General features: G+C 38.7%; 1 protein-coding gene and 1 non-coding gene across 7 annotated transcripts; both read right to left on the reverse strand.

The window, feature by feature from the left end:
- Positions 1 to 27: 27 nt before the first annotated feature.
- TIPIN (TIMELESS interacting protein) lies at positions 28 to 8,147 on the reverse strand. 6 transcript variants are annotated; one of them, XM_075764019.1, is made up of 9 exons: positions 7,856 to 7,877; positions 7,612 to 7,758; positions 7,067 to 7,225; positions 5,734 to 5,827; positions 4,744 to 4,819; positions 3,697 to 3,819; positions 3,074 to 3,137; positions 1,040 to 1,237; positions 28 to 682 (listed from the first exon to the last, which is right to left on the reverse strand). In XM_075764019.1, exons 3-9 carry the CDS (start codon positions 7,197 to 7,199, stop codon positions 528 to 530), a joined length of 843 nt encoding a protein of 280 aa, XP_075620134.1. In that variant the 5' UTR covers positions 7,200 to 7,225; positions 7,612 to 7,758; positions 7,856 to 7,877; the 3' UTR covers positions 28 to 527. The 6 variants fall into 6 exon arrangements, with proteins under 6 accessions (XP_075620134.1, XP_075620139.1, XP_075620135.1 ...); XM_075764024.1 differs by lacking the exon at positions 7,612 to 7,758 and having other exon boundaries at positions 28 to 679; positions 7,856 to 8,147; XM_075764020.1 differs by lacking the exon at positions 7,612 to 7,758 and having other exon boundaries at positions 7,856 to 8,095.
- On the reverse strand, positions 2,049 to 2,185 carry LOC142603581 (small Cajal body-specific RNA 14). The gene has a single exon (XR_012837523.1).
- Positions 8,148 to 11,697: the final 3,550 nt, after the last annotated feature.

Below are 11,697 nucleotides of genomic sequence, written 5' to 3' on the forward strand. Positions count from 1 at the left end.
AGTTGTAACAGCCTCATACAAGAAGTTGGTTTGACTTCTGAAATTTAATAGCTTCCATTTTATAAGAACAAGATACAGGTACTTGATAAGCAAGTTAAAAAATCCAAGACAGCTGTTCAGACATAGCACTATGCACTATTACGTACACCCTGTATTAGAAAAAAACAACCAGCAGCTTTAATAGAAACTTCACCTGCCAATATCCCAGTGAATTCAGTGTGACATCAATTGTAAACAAAATTCCAAGTAAGTTGAAAAACTCATTAACATTTCCTCAAGAATGTTGGAGGAGGGGGAAAAGGTGTCTCAAATGCAGATGAAGAACTTTGTTCTGTTTTCCCATGTACAGAGTTGCTCATGTGCAGTTTCAAGAGAAGAGTTCTGTCCAACCATATAGATGTCACTCACAGTGAGCACAAGGCTTCTGGAGTCAGAGCGCAAAGAGCCAGCAACATTTCAATGTAACAACAGTACTTAAAACACTGGAGTGTTTCTGTTCCGAAAGTCATTCAGAGCATGGCGAACGGCTACTGCTTTTCACTGGCAGATTCCAACTCTCTATCTCCATCTTCTGTAAGAGCAGCCTTGGTTACAGTAACCTGAGCATCTTCAATAAGGTCAGCAGGATCCTGAGCAACTGGGGTATTAAACTTCTCTTCCGAATAATGAGTGGAGAGCTCTGCTGAAAAAAACACAATTTCCTACCATGAGCAAACACTCTTGCTGTCTGTTTAACTGCAGCTTCTATCACTAGAATCACAGTCTGCAGGAAAGCCAACTCCAGAGATGACCAGTGAGTTGAGTTTCATTTCAAAGACAAAGCTATCACAACTTGGCATGACAACTAGGGAGAGTAGTTCTGATTTAGCTTTGGAGGAGTCTAACTACAGGAACACAGTTTAAATTTGAGAGTTACACCTTTTGCTACTTAGAGAAGAGTAATCACTATTATTTCCTTTGACTGACTCTGAAGCTCAGTTGTACGAGCTTCTCAGGCTACTGACCTTACCGTTAACACCTAAGTTACAGAGCTGATTACCGTTGTGTTGTGACTGGCTGTTACACTGCATCTTCGCTTGCCTGCGTTCCAAGGCCAGCTGCCTGTTCTTCTTCATTCGCTGCTGTTGCTCTTCTGTGAGAGTTGTGCCCGACGGAGAATTGAGTTGTTCTGCATTTCCAGAGCAGGAATGTACATCTTCAGCCGCTGTGTCCAGTCCATTGCTTTCCCCTCCACCACCTGGTTAAAAGGGAGGGGTGGAAGCGGGAAGAGGGGCAGAAATCAACACTTTGAACCCAGAGGTATCTACTGCTAAGTATCTGTCAAGAGAACGTTTTTAAAGCATTTCTGTGTTCTATTCACAGTTGTACTGACAGCTGAAGATCATTCCATGATTTAGTTTTAATGGGAATTTTCTGCCTAGGTCCACATACCTGATATTCAAAGTATACAACAAATGCTTATCGGAGATCCCAAACACACAACAGTAATACGAACGTGAATGTAGAGAGGCATAGCTCTGGACTAAGGTATCAGTCATGAGCTGGGCTTGAAGGTTAAAGAGAGTCAATTCAGGCAGTCCTTACTGAAAAGCCAGATAATTTTCTTCCCACCTCTACAAATACAACACTGTCCTCTGGAAAGCGGCAGGACTAGTTACAAGAATCAGACAAAGGTTCGAACGTAGACATTGAATAGTCAGTTCTGAATTCAGTGTGCTACTATTATGGGATATTTACTCATTTGCCAACATTAACGCATGCAAAATGGAGGCAGTCCAGCTCTGTTAGACAAACTTCACCCACCAACAGAGAAGCAGAGCACTCTCAAAAGAGTGCCTAAGGCCAAGTATGCTCATGCCTCTGCACCACTTTAAGCCTGTGAACAGAGAAGTTAGCTGACAACAAGGTTTTAATACAACACCCTGGCTTGAGTTTTTATTCCAAAACTGTAAGATATCCACTCAAGGTTTTCAACTGAAGACTGATCAGTTGTAGCAGTATACTTGCTAACACGGGCCAAGGACAGGTCAGCACTGGATTTCAATGCAAATGTATGGAACCATCGCACAGAAAAATCTGATGACTCTACAGACCCTGTCGGCAGGAACCATTTGCTTTACTGTTTGTGGCTGCTTACGGCCGCATTCCATTTCTAGCCAATGCAGCCAACAGTGAAGACAGCCACATGGCACTAACCGCCCAAAGGCCTTACCCACGGGCAAGGCAAGGCTTTACCTCTGGTTAACTCATCCATCAGAACAGCTTTCCCCAGCACTGGCCTGTCTGCAGGCTGAGGTTCACGTGAAGACGAGCTGGACAATGGGTAGATAATTGTTTCAGGAGAGAAGGCAAGTGTGAACACCTGCAAAGGACCTTAGGAACGACTATGAAATTCTCTCATTTCTGCTAATGAAGTTTCTCTCAAACTACCAGGTGAACTCTACTCCTCCTTTTTGTTTAAAATAATAAATAATATTGTTCATTTCTAGTCTATCTAAAAACTTCATCTGATTAGAAGAGACTCTTGAATTATCTATTTATTAAGTGGCTGGATTTTTATACTGGAAGAAATACTCAGTAGTAGCTATACGTCAAGATAGACACATACACGTGACAGTGCCCACAAGCATTACTAAGTACTTTCTCTATAAAGGACACCACACCCTGACTGCACTGTAACAGCTTGTAGTATAAGCGGTATGAGTCTTTGATTTCTTCATTAGTAAGATCCAAGAGCTCTTCAGACTTGACGCTCATACGAGTACAATACAAACCAGTATGTTCACTTAATAATTGCAGTTTGCAGGGGTTGGGGGGGTTGGAAGAACATTTCTACCAATACTGGTAATAATACCCATTTTCCATTTCTTTTCAGTATACCACACACTTTTTTATATATATATATATATATATAAAAAAATCATTTTAGTCCAAGTACCAGATCAGTTTTGTAATCCTAAGTCTCACAGAAGCTTGGTTTTAGAAAAACATATCATAATCATTAATTTCTGGTCAGTAGGAAGGGAAGTAATTTTAAGCATGAAGTACTGAACAAACAGCATAATGAGTATACCTTCATTACTTGCAAAGTCTTCATGTAAAATAGGAAGATCAAGTCTAATCCGCTTTAGGCAGGTCTGCAAATGAGAGATTAAAATACTGGTATTTCAACTGTAACAAAATCTGTTGTGCAACATTGTTATGTTTTTAATACTACTCCCAATTTCTCTTTACATTTTATTACTCTGAAAAAACATTCCTTTCACTACACATCTGTTTGACCCACAACTTTTACGCTGTAGATTGTTTTCCTAGTCCTTCATCTATCGCCAAGCCAGATGAAGCAGCATTCTTCGCAAGTTGTCTTTTGCAGGTTCAAATGTTAAAAAACAAACACAACCTCAAACCCCAACCAGTTCCAGCACTCTTAAGCTAATTACTCTGGTTAAAGATGTCCTGAAAAAGTTGAAGCCAATTCTCTGAACTACTACTTCAAATAAAGAAAGGTTATATCTAAGTACTAAATACAGTAAATACTGGAAAGACCTTTTTTTTTAACAAAAAAAAAAAAAAGATAATTTAAGTAACATTATACTCCTTAGTAATATGCACTTCTGTTGCATAACTGCTCTTCTAAACCTACTTCTTACGCTATTCAGTACTGCGCAGAAAGAAACTGACAGAAACAATACATACCTGAACTTCCTTTTTGTTTCCCAAAGACTCTACTCTGTCAATAAAATCCTCAAATTGCAATTTTGGAAATAGTCTATGAGCCCAATGTTCCATATGTCGTATGAGGGTCTTCAGGTCTTCTGCCTAGAGAATAAACAAAGATATGCAGCTAGTGAAAGTTCACTAAGTCAATAGACTGCAGAGGGAAACATCACAGCAGCATTTCTGAAAATATTAAACATCTACATTCAGGAAAAGCATTTGCATATACTGTAAGACATCTGACAGGCTTCTGAGAAGTTCCCCTTAAACAACCGAGGTCTGAACCCAGACTGAAAGAAAAATCTGCAGGGGCACGGCTGGCATTTATTTTGATGTTTAGAACACACAGAAAAATGTACATCTAAATAACCTTATCTAGTAAAGATTTTTTCTCAGATCAGCAGTATTGCCTTGTTTCTTTGTGCCTCCTTCTTGTGCTGTAAAGAGAAAATTTATACCATGAATGTTCTCAGTGAACCAGAGATGCACAGGCATCCTTATCCAGAGAAAAATGAGGTTTTTATGTTTAAGTTAAGACAACAAGACAGTTTGTAGAGAAAATACTGCTTTCTCTTTGCTTAAGTGGTATGTCACGCTTTTTTCAATATTAAAAACTTTGGGATAGAGGTGTCACAGAAGATTTTCACTACCAGAGGGAACTGATCATGAAATAAGATGGTAGAGGCATTCCAGATGTTGTAGGCAGTCTTATAAGGCTCTTCCAATTTAAAAAAAAAACAAAAAACCAACCCTTTCGATGAACAATAGAGTCACAGACAGCATATTTTAGTTTTGAAGTAGAAGAAAAAAGTTTTAAGATCAAAACATGGATTTTGTTAAAACTTTTTTTTAAAAAAAAACAAACACCAACCTTTTAACTACAAACCCCATCAGACTACATCCAAATACTGTTAGAAAGCTGGCTAATTGAGTGTATTACCAGTTCTCCCCATATCAGATGGGCAGCAATTTATCAAATCTAGATTAGCCCCCCAAGAAACAAAGCAAAAGCTCACAATATCTTACCTCGTGCCCCTTACCCTTGAACTTTACGTTGTCAAACATGTGTCTTAGGGCTGGAAGTCCTCTTTCTGAAATTAACCTGTTAATAGAAAATGGGTGAAGTTATTTGAAAGTCATACTTTCTTTTTCTAATTAAAACCAACAAACAAAAAAATAAAACAAACAAACCCCCATACCCCCAAACCACACAAACAACCTCACCTTCCTTCACATAGCCTAAAGCTACGGAGCTGTATTGATGTGTGGAAGTCGTTAAGAAAACGCACAAAAGATAAAGACTCTGTAAGACCAAAGACTTATGTGGGAATTTCCCCATACATGCATTCCTAGTCCAAGGAGCTCTTTTATTTTGATTACACAGAAAGTCAGTTCTAGTACCATTATGGGCCAAGTAAAACTAGTTAGATGCAGGACCAGATACCATCCACCTGTGGTACCACTAACTTCATCAGTACATTTAAAATAGAATAAACTGAAAGCTCAGATTTTTCCCATTGCTTATAAAGAACTTATACCAGTTTTAGTGATAACAGCAAAGAAAATATTAAAGTCCTTTATCGTTATACAGAGTTTATACAGCTTGTACATAAGTCAGGTGTAAGTGTACTTTGAGTAGTACCCTATAGTCACCATTATATTGAGGTTTTATTTTGAAGCACAGTCAAAGAAAGAAATCTACAGTACTATGTCTAAAGCAAAGTAAAGACGATCCAGCTGGAAAAGTCCCACGTATGAGTAATAAATACCTCTTAATTTATTAGTCATGTACTAAGTCCCAAAGAGACTTCAAGAAAGTCAGACTAGTAATAGCATTATACAGGTAGGCTAGGAATGAAAAGGTTGAGATCCAGCATACAAGACGCACTTTCATCTCCAAAACTCTTGATCTTTGACTTGGCTATGACCAAGCACGGATCACAGTAACCTTAATCAGTCCCCCACAGCCATATACCAAATTCATCACAGAAAGAAATATTCTGTAAAAACAATTACCTGTGGGCATCTAGTTTAGGCATTGGTCTTTTGACTGCTTTCTGTACAGCTACAGCAGAATCCTTTGCTTGTGACTGCTGGTTTCCATCTGGTTCTAATAAAGAAAGAAAAACCCGCATGCTTTAAGTGTGTAATCCAAATGACATCAACTAGAATGATATCACGTATATTTTAAGTTTCTACCCTATCAAAAAGGCAGTGTCACAAGTATTCTAGTGCAGGTATAGTACTCGAAATAAATATCTGCATATTTCACGTTGCTTCTCCCACAAGACTAATTGGAAATAAACCTGTCTCTTCAAAACATACTGAGGAATCGACTTTTCTAGCAAAGTAGCTTCCTTGAAACAGAAATTTCCTAATTTTAGAACTTTTATATTGTATTTCTGATGATAAATGTATTGAGAGTAGATGCTGCTTCTGAAAGTTAAGAAAATCAAATTATCAATAAACATAATTTGACAGGTGTGTCCCAAAATTTCCACTGATAGATCTGAAAGACAGACCTAAACCACCAGCATCACCTTCAAAAAACAGAGAAAGAGGCGATGTGTGACCACAATCAATGTGTCTTTTAAGAACCAAAGTGCATATACTTTTTGATTAGGGCCAGTATGTATTATTTGACTGCAACAGACAAGGCACCACTGCCCATCTTATCTCAAAGCTAGCAGTTTTCTTTCTGATTTCTCAGTTTACTTTTTGTTATTTTGAACATCACAAATTCAGATGTTGTCCTTTTCATGTATCAAGGAATTAAATCTATCCAAAACCCCATTTTCTAGTGAACAAACAGAGCAGAGATCAAGGAAAACATGTTTAACACTACAGGCAAAATGAGCAGAAGTAAACGATAGTTAAAATACAATCTTTATACTTTCCATTAGCTTGTTCAGTACACAGGAAGATCTTTTCAAAAGTTTTACTGTCCTGAAGTGTCTTCGATTTTTCCTAGGTCATATGCTCTACAAAACCTACCAACATCTCCCTGGAATACTACATTCAACAGTCTTACCTCTTCTGAAATCCAAGGCATAAAGGGTAACTATAGACCACCACTGTGCGATTATCTTTATCAATATTTTGTCAGAAGAGCTTGAATTTTATAAAGATTCATTTGTGTGCATATTTTCATGGAATCTACAAAAATAAACCTCTCCCACAAGATCAGAAGCATAGACGCAATAAAAATTTAAATTGCTTTCTTATCTACACAAGACTATTTTTATGCAGTAAACTCAAAGCAGTGAAGAAAACCACCAGTAATACCAATTTCACAGCATTTCATTGTCTGTAGTGCAAAATGGAATCTTTAGGGGTCTCAGGTGTTCACCTCCATTAGCTTGAGCCCATTCAGCATCATCTCTTCCTGGAGAGGCAGGAGGTGGAAGAGGTGGGAACGTTTCATCTTCTGTATTCTCATAATCAGGAAGATCAAACAAGTTGTTCTCTAAAGGATCTATCATTGCCACAGATAAACTTTTCTTCCCTCCTACAGGAAATACCAAGTGCATTTAAAAGAGAAGCAGTGAGAAGAAAAAGCTGCCACAGAAGCAGCTAAACATCAGTTATATACAGTATGTCTGCAGCTTTTCCAGAAAAAGATTTGCAAACCAGAAAAAAGTGTTATACAAATTAAGTAGCAGATACCATACAGATGACACAATCCACTCTCACTAGGCTGAAAAAAATAAGGGTTTGTCATGTTTCAACTCATCAAAGTTACTTGGGAGTGGCAGGTACGGGTCACAGGAATAAAACAAAAGAAACGGATCTCTAATCAAGCACTTATCAAGACAGCTGGTTTCCACTCACATCCTTGATTATCAAAGACTTGGGGGGGGGGGGGAGAGATAATTCCCCTGATTTTCAGCTTACCCACTTAGAAATGCTGTCTGGAGGAGGATTCTCCTTCTCTGGCTCCTTAACCAACGCCAATTCCAGAGACTTTAGCACATCAGCACAACCGGGTTTAGGATGACCCGGTCTCACCACGGCTGCCTTCCCAAGGCTTCAGGAACGGCTCTTTTTTTAAGGGAAAAGTTGTCTCTCAGATGATTTTAGTAAGGAGGACACCCCACGCAGCTCCCTCTACACTGACCTTCGGAGGTGAGCTCCTTACCTCCGGGCTGCGAAACTCTCACGGAGACTGAGGGTCTCCCAGAGGCCCCGCTCCCCTCACGCCGCCCGAGCAGCCCCGAAGCGCGCAGGCACTGCGGTGAGCTCTCCCTCTCCCACCGGCGGGAAGTGGGGTGAAGAGGGCTTCTCGCCTGCCTTCTCAGGGGGGACAGGTCCACGCCACCTCCCGCGCACACCCGAAGGAGCAACGTTCCGTTCCGCGCCCCGCCGAGCCGGAGCCTCCTCCGCTGCCTGCCTCGGCGAGCGACAGCAGGCGGGCAGCGCGCGAGGAAACTGTCGCGAGAGCCACAGATCTCGCGAGATCCTGGACGGGTCGGCTGAGGAGAGCGGCTGCGTGCCAGAGCGCATGCGCGGCAGGTCGACGGCGGAGCTTTTGGCGCCAAAGCCATTGGGTGGGGTGGGGCTGTTTCCTTTGGTATTCTGTGGGTGAGGTTTAGTGTCACCTTTTCGGTTAAGAGTTGCTGGGGATAGGAGTTGTAGTCGAAATATCTAAGGCTGCTAGGCCTCACGATGAATCAGTCCCAGAAATGGGATGTAAAGTGGTGTATATTGAGCCTTTTCTCTCTTCCCTGTCTCTGAGGAAAGGACTTCCAGGACAGGTAGCAATCCCAACCTTTTCTCCACACAGATGCCAGGTAGACCCTTCTGGTAATTTAAAACTCAACAGTCTGCAGTTGTCCAGGCTGTAATAAATAGTTCAAACCCTCTGACATTTGGCAGCTGTGCATATAAAATGCCATTTAAGGACTTGGACCGCAGGCTGCAGAAACAATAGGAGAGAGATTCCAGGCTGTGGAATGTGCTGCTGCATCTGAAAAATTCTGTTTTCATATTTTTACAGGTCAGTCCATAGAAGTGTATCTGACTTAAATTATAGGCTCTTCATTTAAACAAAATGAGAGAAATTAATGTCAAATACATTAAATGAATTGGGTTTCCCTTATTTCTCTATAAATTTGAATTTGACATTTAATGTTTCTGGTAATTTAATGTATTCCTTCTAATATGACAAAATCAATTGCAGTTACTTTCCAGTTAAAAAAAAAAAGTATCATTCTTTAGTCAAAATTATTTTACCAGTTAGTGTTTAAAATGTGTATTCCCAAAAGCAGCAGCATCTTTTATAGTCAAGAATACATTAAATATAGGGAGAACGCATTAATGGATTTGTTAGTATTGAATCCATTTATCTTTTTAGATATGGCCAATTTCTTCAATTGTTTGAAGCATGTAAGTATGAAAATAAACACCAAGATATAATTATAGATCAAGTGCTAATTCCCAGCTCAAAACATTGTGAAGATTTGTCATATAAAATTACTGAAAATCAAATGTCTATATGATGAGCTCTTTGCATTGAAAATAATTGTCATTCTTTATATTAAAAAAATCTTTATAAACAAATTATTTAGGAGTAGCCTAAGTATCCGATTCATAGCTATTAGTCTGATACATCTTTTCATGTAAGTTTTCCTTAATATTTAAGGGGGGGGGTATGTATGCGAAAATAATCAGATGTTAAATACCTAGCTAGTGTTAACCAAACTTCTTATAGGCTCAGGATTTCAAAATTTGCATAAGTCCCTGTATATTTTCTGCAAAATCAACTGGTAAGTGAAAAGAAATAGGATATAGGGTTATCTCAGAGCAAAGGCAAGCAGAAGGTAGTGTTAATTTACGTGGCCAGCCAGTCGTCATATACCCAGATCAGCTGGTCTGCATAAGCAGAGCTCTGTCCTGGGGCAAGTGTTTTGTCTTTGCCAGAACAGGTAGATAACAGATAAGTGCTGGAAAGGTACAAAAATACTATAGAAAGATTAAATCAGAAGATGACTTACAATCTCTGCAGAGGAGTACAATGTTATAAAACCTACCCTATTTATGCAGCTTTGATTAATCAATATTTTTGAAGAGTGTTTAATTAGAGACTGGATTTGATGACCTAGGTGGTTCTTTCTAGTCCTTTATTCCTAATTAAATGAAAAGCATATGCTGGCAGGCATTGATTATTGTTTTTTCTTCAGGAAATGAATAACCAGCCACATGCTGATAAAATAATGTCAGGGAAAAAAAACCCATAGCTTGCCTCTGTTCTAGAAAACACTTCTGGTTTCTGGTTTAGGTAAAATGGAGATATTACTTGTTTGTTTCTGTATTGAACAGTGTCATTTCATTAGAAAAACTGCAGAAAATTAGCACCTTTTGTATTTCAGTCTCATTTCCCATTTTATGTTACACAAAATGTATGGCAAAGAAAATCTGTAAAATGGATAATTGGCTACTTCTACATTAGAAGGATTTTACTCCTATGGGAGTAATAGTTGTTCTGCAAAACCCCGCTAAGTATTACGTTGGCAAAGCTGTTCACGCCATAAACCCTAGGCAAAACTGGTACCATTGTAGTTGTGTTAGTGGGAGATTGCATCTTACGGATTTAGCAAACTTCAGCTATTTGTGGTTTGTTTATACTTTCCTAATCTAATCTGAATTCTACATTATACAGTCACCTTAAACATGAATTTCTAAGCTTTTAGTATATTACTAATTATTTAAGGTTCTGTTCTGGTCCACAGTGTTCTTTTAAATCCCTGCTTCTTGAGGAAAACAAGATGTGCAAGACAGGTTGTGATCTCTGTTTGAAAGTTGGTCTGTCAGCCCCCTTCTAATAGTTTTTGATCCTGTTGGCCAATTTCAATCAAATTCGAATCAGGCTTCTTAAATTCCATTGCTTATGGGACTGATTATTTGCTTAAATTGCTTTGTTAAACACTAAATAGATTAAGAAGTATTAAATCTTACAACTAAAAGTTTGTGTGCATGTGTTTTGGCAGTAAAATATGCAGCTTTACGTGGCAATCGAGTTTTAAAAGTTGGGTTGATTTAGTGAAGCAATGAATCGATATAGTAATCATGTTTTCCTTTTCATGCAAGAAACTAGACAAAATTCAGGTTTCCATGAAGGAAAAAAGTGGTAATGAAGACAAGCTTCTTTGTTCCATATTTTAGTTCTATTTTCCGAGCAGTGGAGGAATCAATAAATCAGTCTCCCTGCTCAGAAGTCTTTCATAGAAATTACACGATTTACACTATTTTCACTATATTTACAGTATTTTTTTCTTCATTTTTTTCCTCTCTGATCCACCTTCAGAAACACCTGTTCGCGGTTCCTTCTACAGAGAATATTCAAATTCCCAAAACGTGTTTTGTTTTGGCTAGGGAAATACGCTTAATTTTCAGTTGCAAATACACTGAAGTTGAACCTATTTGTTTCACTGGAGTTCAACCTACAACAATCTTGAAACTTTTCAAATGTGCTATATAATCAAAGAAAACTGATCATTCAATATGCCTGTATAAATCAGTGTGACAACCATTATAAAAAATCAACAACACCACAACAAATAAGGTGTCTTTCCAGGGGTACAATTGTGCCTGAGGAACTTGGTGGCGGTGGCAGCAGTTCCACAGAAATTATTCCTGCAGTAGCATCAATCCATGCGCTCATGACTTTACTTCTGTATTCAGTCAATTCAAAATACCTTTGTTTTCGTGCTATATATAGATCAAAGGGTCTTTAAAACAGACGAATTCAGTAATTTTCTAGTTTCCACGTTTGCAGTGCAAGTATAGAGTGCTCCAGGGGAGGGAGCTATCTCTTCATAGCGGGAATTGGATGGAGGGAGCGTGCCTTTGAACGGCAAAGCTGTGAAAATCACGATTTAACCTTTTCTGCTTTAGAAATGGGTAAAATATTAGGAGCAATATAGCATTGTCACATAATATATAGGGAAGTTTGTTCATCATTTCAGTTTCTATGGAAGCATT

This window comes from Balearica regulorum, chromosome 12 (assembly GCF_011004875.1).
Source record: "Balearica regulorum gibbericeps isolate bBalReg1 chromosome 12, bBalReg1.pri, whole genome shotgun sequence".
Taxonomy (NCBI): Eukaryota; Metazoa; Chordata; class Aves; order Gruiformes; family Gruidae; genus Balearica; species Balearica regulorum.

Coding starts and splice junctions, on each gene's coding strand:
- TIPIN (XM_075764020.1), bottom strand. CDS start 7,199: ATGATAGATCCTTTAGAGAACAACTTGTTTGATCTTCCTGATTATGAG. Junction 4,820..5,733: donor CCTAAACTAGATGCCCACAG/GTAATTGTTTTT, acceptor TTCTATTAACAG/GTTAATTTCAGAAAGAGGAC. Junction 3,138..3,696: donor GAAACAAAAAGGAAGTTCAG/GTATGTATTGTT, acceptor TCTCATTTGCAG/ACCTGCCTAAAGCGGATTAG.